General features: G+C 46.2%; 1 protein-coding gene across 1 annotated transcript in view; it reads right to left on the reverse strand.

The window, feature by feature from the left end:
• The window catches only part of tkfc (triokinase/FMN cyclase), an 84,899-nt gene that overhangs the window by 38,469 nt on the left and 24,544 nt on the right, over window positions 1-21,886 (reverse strand). The window contains exons 5-8 of the mRNA XM_086007662.1: window positions 18,990-19,068; window positions 14,817-14,906; window positions 2,609-2,643; window positions 633-717 (exon numbers count right to left, since the gene is read on the reverse strand). Coding sequence (XP_085863788.1) covers window positions 633-717; window positions 2,609-2,643; window positions 14,817-14,906; window positions 18,990-19,068 — 289 coding nt within the window. The remainder of the gene's footprint in view (window positions 1-632; window positions 718-2,608; window positions 2,644-14,816; window positions 14,907-18,989; window positions 19,069-21,886) is intronic.

Consider the following 21,886-nt stretch of genomic DNA (forward strand, 5'->3'; position numbering starts at 1 on the left):
CTGTTCACTATACTTCCAAGTTTTGTGTCATCTGCAAATTTTGAAATTGTGCCCTTTACACCCACGTCCAAGTCATTAATATATATCAAGAAATCTTCTTACAGGAGACTTTGGTTTATCCGGAGGTTGTATGTCTGGAAACCTCGATCTACCAGCAGAAATCAGGAGCCATTCTGTTAGGTTGTTTTTCTTCTCGTGGCTTTTTTTTCCAACAGTCAGGCTTTGGAAAGTCTCTCTGAAGCTGTTGCTAAGCTACAGAGGCGCTTCCAAGGTGCGGGCCGACTGTTTGAAGCTGTTGCTAAGCAACAGTGTTTGTTGTCAGATACGGAGATGAAAATCTCCGTATGCTTCAGCATTAACTTTGTATGTCCGGCAGTTTTGATAGATCGGCAACAGCTCGGTCCCATCGGTGCCGGATATAACAAAGTTTCCTGTACTAGAGTTAGAATTTTTTTCCAGGTGCAGGTGAAGCTCTGGTTGCTTCCAAACATTCCAGTAGTATGATAAGCATTAGAGAAATGGTGGCTAGTTTGACGCAGTCTACTGTTTCCAAGGGTTAGCACAGAGTAGCTCCTCCGATACATAGCACTATTAGAGGAGTCGAAGCCACCCACACCTCGCTTTGTACTTACCGGCTTTCACACTCAGATGGGACTCATTAGAGGGATTTGTCATGTGATCGATTATTTTTTGTATCACCTCATCAGCTGATATTATCTGGGGAAGAGAAAAAAAATCAAACAGCTGTACAATTACAGGGATTGAGTGAGGAATCATCAGCTGCACCATTAAAGAGACAGGGTGAGGAAGCGACTGCTGTACCATGAAACGGACAGGTAAGTAGCCACTGGCTGTACCATTACAGAGACAAAGTGAGGAACTATCACCTGTACCATTACAGGGATGGCCGAATGTAGGAGTTGCATCTTATGTTTCAATTTGACTACCATCTTGAAGTGTCCACACTAGTGAGACAGGGTTCCTTCCCCCAAAACAAATGCCAACTTTATATAACATTTTTATAATCCCTTTAACATAAAATACATCCCAAATGAAAATTGACATAAACTGACACTAAGCTATGGAGGGAGGGTGGCCTAAAAGATGAGTTTTGAGAAGATTTTTGAGGAGGAGAAAAGTGGAGATAGTGTGATGTAGGAAAGGAATTCCAGTGAATAGGGCCAAGGTAGCTGAAGGGTCTGCCACCAATGATGGGGCAAAGGAAGGAGGGAGGGAGGGATGCACAAAAGGCCAGAATCAGAGGATCAAAGGGTGGAGTTGGAAATATAAGGCTGGAGGAAGTTGCACATATAGAATGGGGTAGTGCCATGATGATGAGGACAAGGATTTTAAATGTAATACATTGAGGGACATGAAGCCAGTAAAGGTCAGTAGGAAAGGGGATAATGGCAAGTGGGACTTAGTACAGGGCAGGATATGCATAGGCAGCTAATTTGGACAAATGTTGCAGTTTGTGGAGGGTGGAGGTTGTGAGGACAGCATTGAAGTAGTCAAATCTAAAGGTGACAAGAGCGTGGATAAAGACTTCAGCAGCAGATGGGGTTTGGTCTTCCCAATATTCAGTTGATGGAAATTGCGACTCGTCCAAGTTTTGATGTCAGACAGCCTGTCTGACAGCACGCAAGCAGTTATTGGATCAAGAATGGTGGTGGAGAGATAGAGCTGGGTGTCGTCAGAATACATAGAGTTTACCCAGTGCCTGCCTATAATGTCACCTAGGGGCAGAGTGTAGACAATGAACAATATGTATTGGGTACAACTTGTGTTGATGTCTGTCTGTTAAAGAAAGAACTTGAATTTATATAGTGCCTTTCACAACCTCAGCTTTACAGCAAATTAAGTACTTTTAAAGTATAGTCACTGTTGTAATGTAGGAAACATGGCAGCTAATTTGCACACAGCAAGCTCCCACAAACAGCAATGTAATGATAAATGATTTCACTATTTTAGTGATGTTGGTTGAGGGATAAACAATGGCCAGAACACCGGGGAAAACTCCCCTGCTATTCTTTAAAATGGTTCCATGAGATGTTTTGCGCCACCTTAGCGGGCAGACGGGGCCTCGGTTTAACAACTCAACCGAAAAAGTGCAGCACTCCCTCAGTATTGCACTGAAGTGTCAACCTTGATTTTGTCCCCAAGTCGCTGGATTGGGACTTGAACCCACAATCTTCTGACTCAAAGGCAAGAGTACTACCATTGAGCCACAGCTGACACATATAAGCAGTATATAACATTAACAGGACCACAAATTAACTAAAGTAGTATTCCAATCTCAGAAAAGCCTTCCAAGAGCACAGATACTAAACCAAGTGGGGAAGGAAGGAAAATGGGGGCAATGAGCCAACCACCACCAATCTCATCACTCAAGGCCCACTTATAGGCCAGCAGTGGCAGATGTCCGAGTCTTCTGCTCAGCTTGTTGGTGAGGTGCTGTTGCACAAAGCAAGCAATTCAGTGTACAGTATTGTCTGCTGTAATGACAGAATTTAATTGACAATGACCTTTTATTTCCTCTAATGTACATCACATGAGCTCAGTAAATTAGGCATCTCTCCTGTATTTCACTGTTTAAAAGGTATCTCACCTTTATCCGCTCGATACCAGCTTCTCCATGGATACCTATACAAAAAACAGACCTGGTCACAAAATAATGCAGCTGCTATTGTTTTTTTTTTTAAATGTCTATTCTCTCCTGAAGGTGCTGACCCTTGCTTGGGCAGGATTCCATGACAACCATTCACTTTCTGGTACCTCACCCAAGTGAGCATTCTTCATATGCCTAGATAGTGAGTGTTCTATTCAAGCATAAGGGGAGGATCTCAGCCAAACCCCGTCCTGTTTCAGCTACTGTCCACACCAATGCACTTTCCAACAGGAGTTAAAGTGGGGCCATGTCCTGTTTTCCCTGTGCTACCCTGCAGAAGGAGATGGCCTGGAGAGGAGTTCTCAGGTCTCCCAATCTGGACAAGGGGAGACACATGGGCCTCGATTTTAACGGAGCCGTGGAGGCGGGCTTGGAGGCGTGCGGGGAGTTAAAAAAAAAAAAAACCCAAAAACTGGCTGTCGGGACCCCCCCCACCGACTGGTTCCCGACTCCGAGCCATTTTTACTCAGGCGTGTCTGATGGTCCCGAATTCGTCCCGCATCCAACAGGCGGGACTGGTCTTTAAGGCCCTTAATCACCACTAAATGGCCTCTATAATGACATTTTAACAGTCCCTTGCACTTTTAACCCTTTTCCCACGTAAAACACGCCTGGTGGGAATCACGACTGTGAAACCTGGCGGGAGCACTATTGGCTTGTTGACTATCAGCTGCAGGTCAACCATTAAAGAGGTGGCAGGATTTTTTGTCTCAGGCCTGGGGCAACTTTTACCAGGCTTAACCACACCTGTGGAAGGTTGGTGCCTCACACACATCTCCAGTGTGAAGTCCTGGGAAACCCTTCTCGCCACCTTCACTCAGCGCTTCCTCAACGGAGGCATATGCCAGAAGCATGGGAGCCATTTTTTTCCTTCCCTTCTGGGCATTAGAGGAGCTTGAGCACTAGGCGCGGCAGCAGCAGAACCAGGAACAACAGCAGCACCAGCAACAGCAGCACCAGCAGTAGCGACAGGCTGCTGCTCACCCACCTGAGGCAGCACAGGCCAGAAGGGGCTAGCGTCTGGAAACCCGTCGGCACAGGAGATACCCCCCAAACGGTCTACAGACACAGCGTCAGCTACCTCAACATGACTGAGCAGCAGCGCCAAAGGCGGCTGCGACTTTTGCAAGAGGTAGTGACTGACATCTGCGCAATGCTACAGCAAGACCTGCTGCCCAGAGGACCAGGTGGACACTCCTTACCAGTGGCCATCAAAGTCACCACCGCACTCAACTATTTTGCCTCAGGCTCATTCCAGGGATCATCAGCAGACATCAGCGGCATTTCCCAGGCGGCCGCACACACTTGCATCATGCAGGTGACCGATGCCCTCTTTGCCCTCGCGCACAATCACATCCATTTCACCAAGGATCTCGCAAGTGTGACGGCGCGAGTGGTTGGATTAGCTCATCTGACAGACTTTCCAAGGGTGCAGGGCATCGTTGACTGCACACGTGGCCCCATCGCAATCCAGGTATTTTTGTCAACCGCAAGGGCTTCCACTCCCTTAATGTTCAGCTGGTGTGTGACCACAAGGAGATTTTGCATGTTTGTGCCATGTACCCTGGCAGTTGCCATGAGTCCTTCATACTGCGCCAGTCTAGTGTGCCTCCGCTATTCAGACTGCCAGACCAACTTCACGGATGGCTACTTGGAGACAAGGGCTATCCCCTGAGGACTTGGCTAATGACGCCGTTGAGGAGGCCAGCCAATGAAGCTGAGGAGCGCTACAACTCCAGCCACATTTCCACCAGATCCATTATCGAGCAAACCATCGGTTTGCTGAAGATGCGCTTCAGATGCCTGGATAGATCAGGTGGAGCCCTACAGTACTCAGCAGCCAGGGTCTCCAGAATCGTCGTGGTTTGCTGTGCACTTCACAACATGGCACAGTGTCGTGGCTTGCAGATTCCTGAAGACCAAGTGGCTCCTCACATATCCTCCTCAGATGATGATGAGGAGGAGGAGGGTGAAAATGACCATCCTGCAGAGGACTAAACCAGCGGCAGCATTACGCCAGGACATTGCTGCCCGGGATGCAAGGAACGCACTCATCCTGGCCAGATTTGCTTAGCCTAGCCAATCAAGCACTTTTGCCTCGCAGCATCTTACCTGAGCATCGACAATGGCCAAGACACTGCGGATTCCTAGCTATTTGTCCAGCATACTGACAATTGCGAGTAATCCTAAGCCCTCAATGTGAAAGACCCATTCGCGAAATGACACACGCCACAAATACAGCAGTAGCCATCAGACTTTTTATTGACAGAATTCATCTGATGGCTTTTTTTTAACAATACATAAAATTTCACCCAAGTGACTACCCATGTGACTACTTGTGCTTTATTTTCCTCTTACGCGTGCTCCTACGTCGTGGTTCCCCTGTGGCTTCAGCAGATGTGGAGGCCCCTTGCTCACTTTCCTGCTGCTCCTGTCTCAATACCTTTGGCGGGCGTCCTCTGGGGTGGCGAGCCTGTGAGGGCTCGTCAACAGTCTGCTGCTCCTGCGGCTGTGCAGGAGTTGAGACGTCTATCTCACTTGGGTGTGGACTCCGGTGGGGCTCTGACCGAGGGCTCTGCTGTGGCATGGAAGTGTGAGCACCTGGAGAGGAACCCCCACATCCTTGAGGTCTGCCACCAACCTCCCTCTCATAGGTCAGCTCCCCCTCCGCGCCTGCAAGTGGCTGGAGAGCACCTTGCTGCACATCAGGGGGGCCATGGGGACCCGTATCTGCAATCACAGTCCTACTCAGAAGGACTTCCATGAAGGTCTGGTTTCTGTGTTCAATAGATGCCCATCGCTCAAGAGATGTCATTCGATTCTGAACACTCACCATGTTTTCCATACCCTGGCGACTAACCTCCTCCATGGCCGTAGCCCTCCTCTCCTCTACCGTAGCCAGCCTTACCACAGAGGCAGCAATCATTTCCATGTAGGTAGCCATCCTTTCCATGTTGATGCGTTCATGCGCCAATGATTCCACAAAGGCTCTGCTCATGTTCTCTATGGACTCCTCCATTCGCTCCACACTCACAGCGACCCTAGATACAAAATCTGCCAGAGACTCCTCCATCTGTGCATGAAGTTCCATCACCTCTGATCTTATGGATGGACCCAGAGGCAGAGGGTCGACATGCAGCTGAGCTGAGCTGGCAGAGTCCTGCGCCCTCTGACGAGGACTCTCCACTGCTATCCCGGTCTCCACAATCTGCTGATGCTCACTTGTGAGCTGTGATACACCAGGTGACAACACTACTCTATGTCCCGAAGGTCCCACCGAGGTGAGAGTGTCAGCGCTGGTGCTGGGTGTGCTTATTTCTGCTGACGCTGGGCCCTCAGAGGTTGCAGATTCCTCCGAGGAGTCTGGAAGCTCAGGCTCTTCCTCCTGGACAGTGGGGACGGGGGCTCTCGATGGTCCTGTGGGGGAGTAAAGGAAAGAGTTAGAGATGTGAGGCCAAGGTTACATGCACATTGAATAGTGCAGATGATCATAAGTCCATCTGTTATAGCTTCAGAATCATTATCAGCGACTCATGCAATGACAATGAGAGAGATGGAAAACTAATCTGTTACCAGCTTGCTGTGATGCACCCGTTTGTCCGTCCCCAACGTGCGCATCTTTTTCAACCCCGACAATTTCCAGGACGGCTTCCTCCCAGGGGGTGACCTAGGCTAATGATGGTGGGCCTCCTCCTGTCCTGGCTCCTTCCCTTTTATTGTGAGCTCTCTTTTCCTGCAATGAGGGAGACAAGTGGAGATTGAGTGAGAATGAAGGTGTGAGTGTAGAGATTGCATAGCATAGATACTTAGAAGGAGACAAAGATGGAGTGAGGTTGCAAGACCAAGGGCCCTCCCTGTGTGTTGTCAGTTGTGTTCAAAGCATCAGTGATAAGGAGCGTGAGGGCTGCATAGTGGCATAGTTATGTGAATGTGAGCATAGAGAGAGGGGGAATGGGTAAGGGTGTATGGATGTGAGTGTCAAGTGGGATGTGGAGGAAGAGTTTGCTAAAGCGGAGTGCTGGTGAGGAAAGGCAATGGGGATCAGATTGAGGGTGATGGGAACTTCATACTTACTTTTCCAGTGTGTTGAAGGTCATGGAATCTTTTCCTGCACTGCATCCAGGTGCGCCGTGTGACCCCCAATGAGTTGACCTCCCCAGCCACCTATATCCACACAGCTTTGGTCTGACTGAGAGGCCTCTTCCTCCCTGATGAAGGGAACAGGACCTCCCTGTGGGCCCTAGCCCCATCCACCAATGCCTGTAGTGCTGCCTCGTCAAACTTAGGAGCTGCTCTTGGCCTCCCGCTGGCCATTGTTCCTGCGCCATCAAATGGAGAAAGCTTGGCAGTCTGCAGAAGAAGCAAGGCTTGCTGTGAACCTTAAATGCAGCAGCAATGATGACGTCATCGGAGGGGACTTTCAGTCATGAGAAACCCATTTGCAAAGGCTTCCCACACGTTGGAAATCAATTGGCCAATTGAGTTAAAATTGCATCAATCTCCCACATCCATTTAGATTCATGTGGGAAACACGAAATTCGGGGAATACACCAATAGCCCGCACCCGAGTTAAAATCGAGGCCATGCAGTCCATCCTCCCACCAGAATGGGACCATGTGTGAAGTGTCCATGGACTTACACTGATTGCAAGGGAGTGTCCTTTCGCCTTTCCCTTTGTAAGGACAGTGACTTCTTCTAAGGTACGGTTCCACTGGCTTATCACCCTCCACTATCTTATCAATGTGGTCTTTCGTTACATCGGAGCCTAGATAGAGACTATCATCGTGTTATTTCGCTGTAGAGGGTATTGCAGCCAAGCTCTACCCTGTACTTGCCTAATATCCGCACACACACACTTTCCAGCAGGGGTCACTGTATAGTGGTCAGGGTTAGGGACTCCAGATTACTTTCCTCTCCTTAACTCACAGAAGTCATTTTTTGGATTTGTTCTCAGGATGTGGGCATCACTAGAAAAGCTACATTTATTGCCCATTCCTAGGTGCCCTCAGAGGGTGCTGATGGGCCTTCTCTTTGAACTACTGCAATCTTTGTACTGATGCTGCTTTCACAATAGTATTAGGTAGGGAATTCCACAATTTTAACCCCACGACAATGAAGGAACAGTGCTAAATGTCCATGTCAAGATAGCTGGCATGGAATTTGGAGGTGATGGTGTTCCAATAACGTTGCTGCTCTTGTCCTTCTCAGTGGTAGAGGTTGCAGAGATGGAAAATGCTATTCAAGATTGGAGAGTTGCTGCAGTACATCCTGTAGATAGTACATACTGCAGCCACAGTGCGCCAGTGGTGGAAAGGTGGATATGGAGTTCAGTCACAGAGGCGCCAATTAAGTGAAATGCTCCGTCCTGGATGAGGACAAGCATCATGAGTGCTGTTGCGGCTGAATCAATCCAGGCAAGTTATGATTCATGCATCACATTCCTGATTTGAACCTTGTACAGGAAACTCGCGATTTACCAGCACCTAAATAACCGGAAATCTCTGTTAACCGGCAAAATTCAGGAGTAGGTTCAGGTAAGTTTTACTTCATATTAGTGGCTGTTCCTGGATCGGTGGCCATGTAACCGGGGTTCCTGCACCTGTTGCTAAGCAACAGGGAAGCCTGGATATGTTGCTGTGTATGGCGCTCTCGTACCTTTCACTATACCTCTCTGTAATCCGGACTTTTTGATAAACCGGCACCACGCCGGTCCCGGATAAAAAAAAGTTTCCTGTAGATGGGGAAGAGGCTTCAAGGGGTAAGGAGATGATCCACCTGTCGCAGAGTACTCAGTCTCCGCCTTACTCTTGTAGTCACAGTGTTGATCTTGGGTCCAATTAAGTTTCCAGTCAGTAGAGAATCCAAGGATATTGATGTGGTGGGAGTGCTGTCGAAGGTCAGATAAAAGTGGTTGGGCCTTTTCTTGTTAATCATTGCCTGCCACTTATGTGGCGCAAATATTATTTGTCACTTGTCAGCTCAAACTGGATAATGTCCATGTTCATGTGGTGCTGCATTATCGGAGAAGTTGTGGACAGAGCTGAACATAGGTACAGGAGTAGGCCATTCAGCCCCTCGAGCCTGTTCCACCATTCAATTAGATCATGGCTAATCTGCACCTCATTTCCATTTACCCACCATTGTTCCATTTCCCTTAATATATTTACCTAAGAAAAAGTAATCTATCTCAGTTTTGAATTTTTCAATTGACCTAGCTTCAACAGCTGTTTGAGGGAGAGAGTTCCAGATTTCCACTACACTTTGTGTGAAGAAGTGCTTCCTGACACCACTCCTGAATGGCCCAACACTAATACATAGATACATAGAAGATAGGAGCAGGAGTAGGCCATTCGGCCCTTCGTGCCTGCTCCGCCATTCGATGAGATCATGGCTGATCCTTTAATTCAGTATCCCGTCCCCGCCTTCTCTCCGTAACCCTTAACCCCTTTTGCCCGTAGAAATATATCTAATTCCCTCTTAAATATATTTAATGAGCTGGCGTACACTGCCCTCTGTGGCAATGAGTTCCACAGGTTCACCACTCTCTGAGTGAAGAAATTCCCCCTCATCTCTGTCCTAAATGGTTTAGCCCTTATCCTTAAATTATGTCCTCTAGTTCTGTTCTCACCCGCCAAGGGAAACATTCCTTCTGCATCCAGTCTGTCTAGACCTGTCAGAATTTTATACACTTCTATGAGGTCCCCTCTCAATCTTCTAAACTCCAGTGTGTACATCCCTAAACTACATAGTCTCTCCTCATAGGTCATTCCCGCCATTCCTGGTATCAGCCTGGTGAATCGCCGCTGCACCCCCTCCATGGCAAGAACATCCTTCCTCAGATGAGGCGACCAAAACTGTACACAGTACTCGAGGTGTGGTCTCACCAGTGCCCTGTACAGCTGCAGCAAGGTATCCCTGTTCCTGTATTCTAACCCTTTTGCTATGAAGGCCAGCATACCGTTTGCCTTCTTGACCGCCTGTTGCACCTGCATGCTCGCCTTCAGTGACTGGTGTACAAGAACACCCAGGTCTCTCTGTACTTCCCCCTCTCCCAATCTATTGCCATTTAAATAATAATTTGCCCTCCCGTTCCTGCACCCAAGGTGGATAACTTCGCACTTGTCCACATTATAGTGCATCTGCCATTTATCCGCCCAATCGCCCAGTCTGTCCAAATCGCTCTGGAGCTTCCTGGTCTCTTCCTCTGAGCCCACCCCCCCTCCTAGTTTAGTGTCGTCTGCAAATTTGGAAATGCTGCATCCGACTCCCTGATCCAGGTCATTAATGTAAATTGTGAACAGCTGGGGGCCCAGGACAGATCCCTGTGGTACCCCACTTGTTACTGCCTGCCATTCAGAAAATGAGCCGTTTATTCCAACTCTCTGTTTTCTATCTGACAGCCAGTTCCCTATCCACGCCAATACTTTCCCCTTTATCCCATGAGCCTCAATTTTCCATGCTAATCTTTTATGTGGGACCTTATCGAAGGCCTTTTGGAAGTCCAGGTACACCACATCTACTGGCTCTCCCCCATCTATTCTACCAGTTACTCCCTCAAAAAATTCCAATAGATTAGTCAAGCACGATTTACCCTTTGTAAATCCATGTTGACTCTGTCCTATCCTGTCCCCATTTGCTAAGTGCTCCGCTATTTCATCCTTAATGATGGACTCCAGCATTTTGCCCACAACTGATGTAAGGCTTACAGGTCTGTAATTACCTGCTTTTTCCCTACCCCCCTTTTTGAATAGTGGGGTAACGTTAGCTACCCTCCAATCCATCGGCACTGTTCCCGAGTCTAATGAATTCTGAAAAATCATCCTTAGTGCATCCGCTATCTCTAGGGCCACCTCCTTCAGTACCCTAGGATGCATGTTATCAGGCCCTGGGGATTTGTCCACCTTCAATCCCTTTAGCTTCCTTAACACCATATCCTTAGAGATATTGATTTGCGTCAGTTCCTCCTTTGCCAATGTCCCTATTTTTCCCGATATCCCAGGGAGGTTTTTTGTGTCTTCCTTCGTAAAGACTGACCCAAAGTATGCATTTAGTTGATCTGCCATTTCCTTATTTCCCATTATATATTCCCCCGTATCTGACTGCAATGGACCAACTTTGGTTTTCACCAGTCTTTTCCTTTTGATATATTTATAAAAGCTTTTGGAGTTAGTTTTTATATTTTCCGCCAGCTTGTTTTCGTAAGCTATTTTGCCCCTCTTGATCATGCCCTTTGCCCTCCTTTGCTCTATCTTAAACTGTTCCCAATCTTCCGCTCTGGCGCTTTTTTTGGCTATTTTATACGCCCTATCTTTGGATTTTATGCTGTCTCTAATTTCCCCTGTTATCCACGGTTGAGTCACCTTTTTAGATTTCCTTTTATGCCAGATTGGTATAAACAATTTTTGCAATTTTGTCATTCTATCTTTAAATGTTTGCCATTGTTTATCTACCTCCAGTCCTCCCAGGAATGTTGTCCAATCAGACCTACTCAGTTCCCGTCTCATGGCATCATAATTCCCCTTGTTTAAATTCAGGACCTTAGTCTCTGAGTCAATTTCTTCGCTCTCCATTTCGAGTGAGAAATCGATCATGTTATGATCGCTCTGACCCAAGGGTCCCCGTACAACAAGATTACTGATTAGTCCCTTCTCATTGCACAGTACCCAGTCCAATATAGCCTGTTCCCGAGTTGGTTCCTCGACATATTGATCCAGATAACCATCCCTTAAACACTCAAGGAATTCCTCCTCCTCATTATTTTTACTGATTAGGCTAGTCCAATCTATATGTAAGTTAAAGTCACCTATGATGACAGCTGTGCTCTTATTGCACGCTTCTCTAATTTCCCTCGTGATGCCCTCCCTAACCTCTATTTTACTATTTGGAGGCCTATATACCACTCCTATTAATGTTTTTCGCCCCTCGCTATTTCTTAGCTCCACCCATATAGATTCTGTATTAACTGAGTTAATATCCTTCTTTTCAATTGCATTTATCCCCTCTTTTACTAGCAATGCTACCCCTCCTCCCTTTCTTTTTTGTCGATCCTTCCTAAATACTGAATACCCCTGTATGTTAAGCTCCCAGCCCTGCTCACCCTGCAACCATGTTTCCGTAATCCCAATTAGATCATAATTATTAACCTCTATTTCCACAGCTAATTCATCTACCTTGTTCCTGATGCTTCTCGCATTAAGGTATAAAACCCTCAGGCTTTTTTTATGCTCACATTTTTTATGAATTAGTTTGGCCCTTTGTTTTTTGTTCCTCACCCTTTTACCATTTATTTCTGTCTGCCTTTCACTTTCCTCTATTTCACTACATAGGTTTCTAGCCCCCTGCCATACTAGTTTAAATGCTCCCGAACTGCTTTATCAAAAATTACCCCGAGAACATCAGTTCCATCTCTGCACAGGTGTAGACCGTCCCTTTTGTATAGGTCACACCTACCACAAAACTGGTTCCAATGCCTCAAAAATTTAAAACCCTCCCTCTTACACCACTGCTCAAGCCACGTATTTAGCCTAACTATCCTGTTCTCTGTACTCTTACTAGCACGTGGCACTGGTAGTAATCCAGAGATTACTACCTTCGAGGTCCTACTTTTTAGCTTGGCTCCTAACTCCCTAAATTCTACTTGTAGGACCTCTTCCCTTTTTTTAGCTACGTCGTTGGTACCAACATGTATCACGACAACTGGCTGTTCCCCCTCCCCCTCCAGAATGTTCTGCACCCGCGCCGAGACATCCTTGACCCTTGCACCAGGGAGGCAACATACCATCCTGGAGTCTCGGTCGCGACCACAGAAACCCCTATCTATTCCCCTTACAATCGAATCCCCTATTACTATAGCCCTGCCACTCTTTTTCCCTCCCTTCTTTGCAACAGAGCCAGTCATGGTGCCATGAGCCTGGCTGCTGGTGCCTTCCCCCGATGCGTCACCCCCCCCGACAACAGTACCTAAGACGGTGAACCTGTTGCTAAGGGAGACAACCCCAGGGGATTTCTGCACTACCTTCCTGCCCTTGCTCTGCCTTTTGGTCACCCATGTACTGTCTACGCTGGCCTTAACCTGCGGTGTGACCAACTCACTAAATGTGCTATCCACACCCCTCTCAGAATCGTGGATGCTCCAAAGTGAGTCCATCTGCAGCTCAAGGGCCGTCATGCGGTCCCACATGAGCTGCAGCTGGACACACTTCCCGCACACATAGTCGTCAGGGACACAGGAAGCGTCCCTGATTTCCCACATGTTACAGGAGGAGCATGACACAGGTCCGAGCTCTACTGCCATGACTTAACCCTTATATTATTTTTAATTTTCTAGTTTTAGTTTATTTATCGACTTTTGTTTTCCCGAAGCTTACTTAGACCAATGTATACTGTACTCCTCTTATTCCTTTTTAAACTAACCAAATCCCACTAGTTTTGGTTTTACTTTCTAGGAAGGTTTGAGGAAAGTACTTACCAGTTAGTCTTACCTCCCTGGTCTTTCACTGACTTCCCGGTCTTGTCCCCTTGGTCCTACGCCGACTTCCCGCTCCTCCCGGTTCCTGCCCTGCTGAAAAGAAACTGAGACCAAAAAATTTGTGACCTCTGTTTTTAGACAGCTGCTAAAAGACTACTAGGTTAGAGGAGGGGGGCGGTGGGGGTTCCTACTCTGTAGGAACTCGGGTTTAAGCCACCACCCTCCTTAAATACCTTTCACCTGGGTGCTTCCCACCAGGTCCGCTTCTGAAAAAAGCTCAAGAGCTGGACTTCCGCCTCAGCTGTTTTTTAAATGGCCCCGAGTCTCGCCGACTGCTGCCTCTCCGCTCCGCTCCGCTCCTGGGCTGCTGCTCCTCCCCCGAACTGGTCGGGCCTCTGCCTTTGGCGCCGGTTTTTAAACCGGGCTCCTCACCTCCTCCGCTGCTGCTCCTCCCCCGAACTGGTCGAGGTTAAGCTCCTTAACACTGTAGACTCATGAGCAAACAGCCCTATTCCTGACCTTATGACAGAGGTAAGATCATTGATAAAGCAGTTGAAGATGTTTGGGTCGGACAGGCCAAGATCAGCACATGTTCGTGAACCTGAACTGTATGGGCTGGATTTTGTCAATGGGAAGCTTTTGGAGGCAGGACTGCTGATGGCAGCTTTCAATCCCGCTTCCATCAGCTTCTGGCCAACCAGCAGGATTTTCCCAATTGACCTTGTTAAGCCCGCCCAGCGGGCTCAGCAGACCAATTAGGGGAAGTCAGTGACAGAACACGTCAGTGTATGACGTGTCATCTGTCAAGATCTTTTGAAAGAAGGAATGTCAGCGTTTCACAGCTCTGTGAAGCTGTCAAACACTGATATTCTGTGTAGTTTAATGAGTCCTTGTGTTCAGGACTCATCAAACTTTTCAACTTTGCAGAAATTAGCTGGCTGTTGGTTCGGAGGATCCAACAGCCAGTCTGTGAAATCTACAATGGAGATGTCGGGACTCCGGCTCCACAGCGGCTGAAGGCTGTAGGCAGAAACAAAGTTAAGTGAACATTTTCTAACACTTTACACTCACCTTACATACTTACCACTCCACACTTGCACCCATCACTCACCTCTACATTGCACTTTCAGACCCCTCCGACCCCTGCAGACCTCCTACACCCTGGCCGGATCACTGAGGTCGGGAAGCCTGCACTTTGGATGGAAAAATGGGGCTAATCCTATTTTCTGCCTGTTAACTACCTGTTAACAGGCAGTTAATAGGATTTAATCCATTTCCTGCCTCGAGGAGACGGGACCCGGGACAGGACGGCTTCCCGCCTCCTGGCAAGAGGGCACGGAGGCGGGATGGGGGCGGGTTTGCCAACCGCCCCCAAATTCTGCAACTTTACCGGCAGTCCCGCCTCCATACCCGCCTCCTTGGGGCTGACAAAATCCAGCCCTATAGTTCAGTTTATAGAACATGGCATTTACAGAAACACCAGGTCAGGTGACTCTTATTAAAATTAAAAAGAATGTGTTATGGCGTGCCTCCTGCCTGACCACCAGAGTTCCAACTGCAACCCTAGCCTTCCAGGAAAGGGATGTTCTTTTGCATCCATGCTGAGCTAGGTGTGCTATACTGTTAACTAGTACTGTACTACCACGTTCTGTAAGTTCTGTGTTTTGAACAGCCTCTTACCCAGTCCGAGTTCCATTTCGTCCATTTCCAGATGGAAGGTTGGCCCAGATCCAGGAACACTGCAGGGTGACAGACAGATTCCCATTGTACCTGAGCAGGAAAATACAAAGAGAAAAACAAATAGTCAAAAGAACTTGTGCATATGATTCTGCTTCCACTGGATCCACATCACATTGGCTCATATCCAGGCTGAATAGACATTTGAACAACAGCAGCTTCTATGCCCTAAAGATCAGTGACTTATGAGGAGTAGTGGTGCATGCTGCCCTGTTTTTTAGACAAAAGCAGAATCTGGAGCCAAAATGGCATGTGATGCCTAGCAAGGAGCATCACTCGATGCCACCAGGATATTGGTAATGCTTATACAGTATCTATATTTTATATATCTCCCAATTTTATCTGCTGCTTTTCTGAAGATGCTGACTCTTGCTAGGGTAAAGGTCCATAGGTGCCAATAGCCCTGCGTGACATTACTCAGATGGCCATTCTTCAAGTGTGTATCTAGACAACGATGGCTTCTCTTCCTGTCCCCACACCATGATCTCTGAAGTCATCCAAGATTCTATCCTTGAACCTCATCTCTTCCTCATCTACACGCTGCCTCTTAGCAACCTCATTTGCAGACATGGGGTCAGCATGTACCTCTCTGCCTCTCTACCTCCTTTAAGATGCTCCTTAAAACCTATCTATTTGACCAATCTGCCCTAAATTTCTCCTGTCAAATTTTGTTTTATAACACTCCTGTGAAGTGCCTTTGGGACATTTTACTACATTAAAGGTGCTATATAAATACAAGTTGTTGTTGTTGTAACACCCATCTCTACCACTCCAACAGCTCTCTTGGCCCTTCCACTGCCTCCGTGCTGTCTGACTGCTTCTTGAATATCCAGTCATGGATGAGCCGCAATTTCCTTCCGCTAACACCCAGAATTCACTACAAACTCCATACCTTTACCACCGATTCCATCCCTCTCCCTGGCCATTGCCTCAGGCTGAACCAGACTATTCGTAATCTCGATGTCCTGTTCTCAAAGTGAGCTTCTAACCCCATATAGCCTCCCTCAGAAAGACTGCCTCGTTTCAACTCCATAATGTTGCTATCCTCTTCTCCACCTCAGCCCATCTGTGGCTAAAAACCTTGTCCATGCCTGTCAGCGCCACACTTGACTATTCCAATGCTCTCCTGGCCAGCCTCCCATCCGTCACCCTCCATAAATAGTTCATTCAAAACTCTGCTTCCCATATCTCATCCAGCACCATGTTCTGCTCACCCAATTATCTTTGTCCTTGCTGGCATTGCATTGGCTTCCAGTTTTGCAAGACTCAGATTTAAAATTCCCATCCTTGTTTTTAAATCCCTTCATCACCTTGCCCCTCCTATCTCTATAACCTCCTCCAGCATTACAACCGCCCCCCCCCCCCCCCGGACTCTCCATTCCTCTGACTCTGGCCTTTTTTGCATCCCGCCCCCATTTCAGTTGCCTAGGCCTCACGCTCTGGAATTCTCACTTTAAACCCCTCCCCCTCTTCCCCTTTAAGACCCTCTTAAAACCCACCTTGGACCAGACTTATACATCCTCTACTAATACATCTTCCTTGGTTCGGCATCCATTTTTGTCTGATGATGCCCCGGCAAGCACCTTGGAATGTTTTTCTACATTAAAAGGTACTATATAAATGCAAGTTGTTGTTGTAGCAGTGGACAGCCTTTTCAATTGAGGATAGGCATCACAGCCGATCCCAATCATGCTCTCACACCTGACATAAGAAATAGGAGCAGGAGTAGGCCATTTGGCCCTTCGAGCCTGCTCTGCCATTCAAAAAGATCATGGCTGATCTTCTACCTCATCTCCACTTTCCTGAACTATCCCCATATCCCTTGACTCCCTTAGTATTCAAAAATCTATTGATCCCTGCCTTGAATATATTCAACAGCTGAGCCTCCACAGCCCTCTGGGGTAGAGAATTCAAAGATTCACCACCCTCCGAGTGAAGAAATTTCTCCTCATTTCAGTCCTAAATGGATGACCCCTTATTCTGAGACTGTGACCCCTGGTTCTAGACTCCCCAGCCAGGGGAAACAACCTCCCTGCATCTACCCTGTCAGAATTTTATATGTTTCAATGAGATCACCTCTCATTCTTCTAAACTCTAGAGAATATAGGCCTAGTCTACTCAATCTGTCCTCATAGGACAATCCCCTCATCCCAGGAACCAGTCTGGTGAACCTTTGTTGCACTCCTTCCATGGCAAGTATATCCTTCCTTAGGTAAGGAGACCAAAACTGTACACAAGACTCCAGGTGTGGTCTCACCAGGGCCCTATATAATTGCAGTCAGACGTCTTTACACTTGTACTCAAATCCTCTTGTAATAAAGGCCAACATAGCATTTGCTTTAGATGAAAGTACACTCTGCAGCAGGGGTCACTGAATAGGGGTTAGGTGATATTTCTCTCCCTAGCCCAAGGGCACAGAGGCAATTGTGAGCACCTTTGATCAACTAAATTGGTACAGACAGAGGATCAAATGTGGGACATTTCTGGTCTATTTGTCTTGGTACAAGAGCACGTGGTACATTTACCTACTGACCAATCTTAGACTTAATAACTAAATTCAAATTATGTCAGGTTAATTCTCATTTGTATCATTTCAAAGGTGTGCAGAGTACAGTTCGTATGGCTCTGTGTACATGCCTATCCCCTGCAGGGGGGAAGCTTATGGACTAGATGTCCTTGGGCTAATTTTGCTGATTCCAAATTGTTGCTGGTAACGCCACTAATAAAGCAAATAAGCAGCATCCGCTGGCACAACTGTAATGACGTCTAAGCCTTTTGTAGAGAGCCTTCCACTGAGGGACTAAGTAAAAGGCAATGAGTAACTTCAATTTAGTACTGCTCAAGTTTCTCTGTCAGCTCCTGTACACATACAGTACATACCAGGTAAAAGGAAATGATTCACTGCTGTCTGATGCTGTACAGCTTGTATACGTTTCACTGCTCATCACAGAAACAGTCTCCTCCTCTTAATCCAGCTGCTTAATCCAATTTTCTATTAATTCCAATTTTTTAAGCACTAAATTCCCACTTTGCGTGTTATTTATTTTGCTTAATTCAAATTATTGGATAATTCCATCTTTTTAGTGCAAAATATGTCTGAAATATTCGTCGACTGTAATATTACAAACTGGAGGAGCTGTGATTGGGCAATAGCAGAGGGGCAGATGTTTGCGAGCAGGAAACACTGTGTTGGAGGTGGAGATCAGATACAGCTCCAATGCATATAGCAGGTCTGCTGTATGATCTGTATGTGGGGTCCAGTTCTGTAACTAGACCCGAGAGGTAATTGAGCACAGCATCTTAAGGCTAGCAGTGCACAGGTAGGAAACACAGTTTGCCAGTGCCCTGAATTTTGCCCTGGGTGAATGGTATCCTTACCATGGACATTTAAGCCATCAGTGCCTTGTACCTTCCCCCCAACCCACCTTTGAATAGTGTTTGGATGCATGGTTAGGAGTCCAACACTGGTGAAATAAGGCTGGCAAGTAGTTGGCTTCCCCTTCCCCAAATAATCATGTGACAGGTAAATTAGTTACACTCTCACTCCTTGGATTATCGTATTAATCCCCTTCCTTTGAAGCTAACTCCCTCCTGCCCGCCTATGCAGAATCCACTCAGCAGCTTCTTTATTTCTGCTCCACAAGACACACATCCTCACCAATCTGTCTGAGAGCTGGTTCAGTCTATTGTTTTTTTTTTAATATACCTCGAACTCCAGCAGCCACACAGAAATGTTTTCTGTTCAAATCTGTGCATTATGCAAATATCGTTAAAAGAAGCTGGAGAATTTGATGGGCGCTGTTAGCTGCAGGAAGAATGGGGCAGGAACTCCAATTTCAGATAATGTAGGCCCACATCTGAGGTGTTCCATTTCGTTTTTGTCGAAATGAGTTTCAGTCAGTTTAGTCTTTTCCTTCAGTCAGTGCTGCCGACTTCTTAAATATAAAGTGACAATAAACTGTAAGGGCTGTAGATTCCGAGTCACAAACATGGATTGAATTTCTTGTTAATTTGAATCCCTAATATCTCCTGCTGGCTCTAAGTGTATTGGATAACTGCAATCAACCAGAATATTTGCCACGGTTTGATTCTGTAGCCTGTTTGGTTACCACTTACCTAATTTACTTAAAGTGATTTTCAGCCTCTCTACGATTTCATCCAGTGACTTCCCCATTTCAGACATGGCCCCGGCCATCTGCCAACAGCAAAGATAGGTCAATAAACACAGGAGAAGGATCCAATTACTCAACAATTTAAAAAAATAATTTTCTTCCATCCTTTTCTGAAAATGTTTGGCACTCTACTGGAGTAAAGCTCCACAGGTCCCCTCAATACCTCTCCCAAGTTGCTATTCTTCATTTGTGATCATAGACAATTGTCAGGGTGTTAAACCATAGAGGGCATCAGTGTCCTTTATTCACCTAACAGCTACCGTCACATTTCAGGACCTTTGCCCATTTTCATGCGGAAGGACCTGGTATGAAGTTAAATGGCAGTGTTACTTTTAAGTTAACTTAAGTTTACAAAGGCGTTAGGAAGGGGGAGTTAATTATTCAAACAAGCCAAACTAGCTGGTCTGGTTTAATGTTGCCTGCCTTCAGGAAAGCATATATTCAAAGTCAGTTCCAAAAAGCTTTTAAGTGAGGCAGGTAGGAGACAAACTTCCCTGAAGACAACCAGCCAGGCCTACATAGATGTTCAGATTTCCGAGAAAGGACTGTCCAAGAAAACTAATTACTTTAGCTCACTAATAGGTCCAGTATTTGTCATGAGGGGGAGCTTTACTTCAAATGTTTCTCTGTTCATTTAATAATTAATTAATAATCTGTGGTTTTGCACTCAGTCTCGTCTTCTAGAATGCATCAGTCAGTCCATCTTTCAGAGCATTGGAGAAGTACAGGAAACTTTCGATTAACCGGCCACTAAATAACCGGAAATGTCGGTTAACCGGCAAAATTCAGGAGTCGGTTCAGATAACTTGTTTTACTTTTAGTTACTTTTTTTTAAAACTCATTTCTGGCTGTGCAAGCGTCTAACTGAAGCTGTTGCTAAGCTACAGAGACGCTTGCAAGCTGTGCTGATTGTTTTGAAGCTGTTGCTAAGCAACAGGGTTTGTTGCTAGATACGGAGAGCTCCGCATGTTTTAACTATAGCGCTCGATTCTCCGGCGTTGTTGAGAAAGACCGGCACCAGCTCGGTCCCATCCGTGCCAGATACCAGAAAGTTTCCTGTACAGAGTCCAGCTCATGTAGCAATTTTCATCTATGTGCGGCGACCAGGAGTTACTATATACCCAGGCACAATAACAGATAAAAGTGCCACACTGCGGATACCTGTGGCTTAAGCTACAACACGCTCATGTGCCACTACACTCTTAGCATAATCAATTGTTTTCATTGTTACAACAAAGGGCTTCAGGTTTCATTTTTAAGTAGAAAAGGATCCAAATTGTGAATTGTAATTCCAATACACTGGTGAAGCCCTGAAATGGCATGTAATAAAATTTAAAAATTCTGTTACTGCAAAGCAGCGGCCCTGATCATACAACAATATCCAGTGCCATTTTTGTATAACAGGGTTGTTATTTCAATCATCAGCCTTTAAGGGGATGTGTACGCTTTCTTGGAGTTATTTGTCAGCTTTTGAAGTTTTCTAGGTTGACATGTATAAAAGTGTCAACATATTGACAAAATGGAAGCAACTAGACCCATGTTCAGCAAGACTGTAAAGTAGTTCCAGCAAACCCATGACACCGATGCAAAGTCACAACAGCGGAATGGCTACCTGCAGGCGTTTTCACAAAGCATTTATATGTTCAGTCACGATGTATACAAATGCTAAAAAGAATCTGTTACTCCTGTAGAGCAGGAACATTGTAAATCATGTGTAAATCAGTTCTTTCCACTGAGTCTGCCTGTCTGGATTTGACCACTGAACCCTGAACGCTAGTATAAATAATATCCCCAAGCCCGAGTATAAATAACGTCCCATCCTGGGGCTGTGTTTTGCATTACTTATACTGTGTATCGTGTACTCTCAAGCATAGGCTAAAATAAATTGTTTTCTCAGCAGCGCCTTCATGGGTCAGTTATTCGGCCAATAACCTTCACCATCCTCTGGTGTGCTGTTTCAGGGAGGGCACATTGTGTCTAATTTGAACATTTTAATCACAGCCACATTTCCAAATTCCAGTCTGCAATCCTTTGACATTTCTCAATAAGGCAAACCCCACTGTGTTATTCTTTAATCATAGAGCAAACAATGTCTCAAACTCAAATTCTCAAAGCACAAGGTCAAATCTGCCAGACCTAACCTGATCTATTTTGTACAATGTATTTCTGTGAAGCATTAGTTCTGAAGAGGAAAGCGCAGTACTTTTTGTTTAAAACCCTACCTTTGCATTTAAAATAAGAGAACTTTATTGCCACCATGGAAAACTTCAAGTTGAGTTCTTGACTCTTAACTCCCTGTACTGGGGACAATTACAGGAAGCATCCTGGAGTGACTGAATTGCAGACAGTAGGAGGTGCAGCTCAAGCCTACCTGAGTCACTGCTTCCTATGAAATCTGCATTTGGTTTGAAGTAGTTCCCTACACACCATTATTTGCAGTGAGTCAACCGTGGACCGTTCCTATAATTGATGTCACCGTGCCATGCATGCCAACGTAGAAAACCCCGTTTCCAAAAAAGCTGACGCATGCCCCCAACTAGCGGAGTTCATGAATGACCCTGAAATGTGAAAACAAGTATATACAGACAAGTTTTGTAACTTGAAGTGTAGGCCTAATTCCACATTCCCAGCAGGGAGTGGCATTCACAGGGAGCACATCATCAGAAATCGCAGGTACATAGCCCCTGTGTTTCTACACCTGAAAATTAATGACTGGAAAAGACCAACCGTCATCTGCTGCAAAGAAAGAAAAGCATTAAGTACATGAAAAGCTTGAAGCAGAAATACAAAATGTCCAAAGGCACACATTTGGTGGTAAAACTTTACATCAAAAGTGATGCA

The sequence above is a fragment of the Somniosus microcephalus genome, chromosome 15 (genome assembly GCF_052327205.1).
Source record: "Somniosus microcephalus isolate GS21.2 chromosome 15, FLI_Smic_1.0, whole genome shotgun sequence".
Classification (NCBI taxonomy): domain Eukaryota; kingdom Metazoa; phylum Chordata; class Chondrichthyes; order Squaliformes; family Somniosidae; genus Somniosus; species Somniosus microcephalus.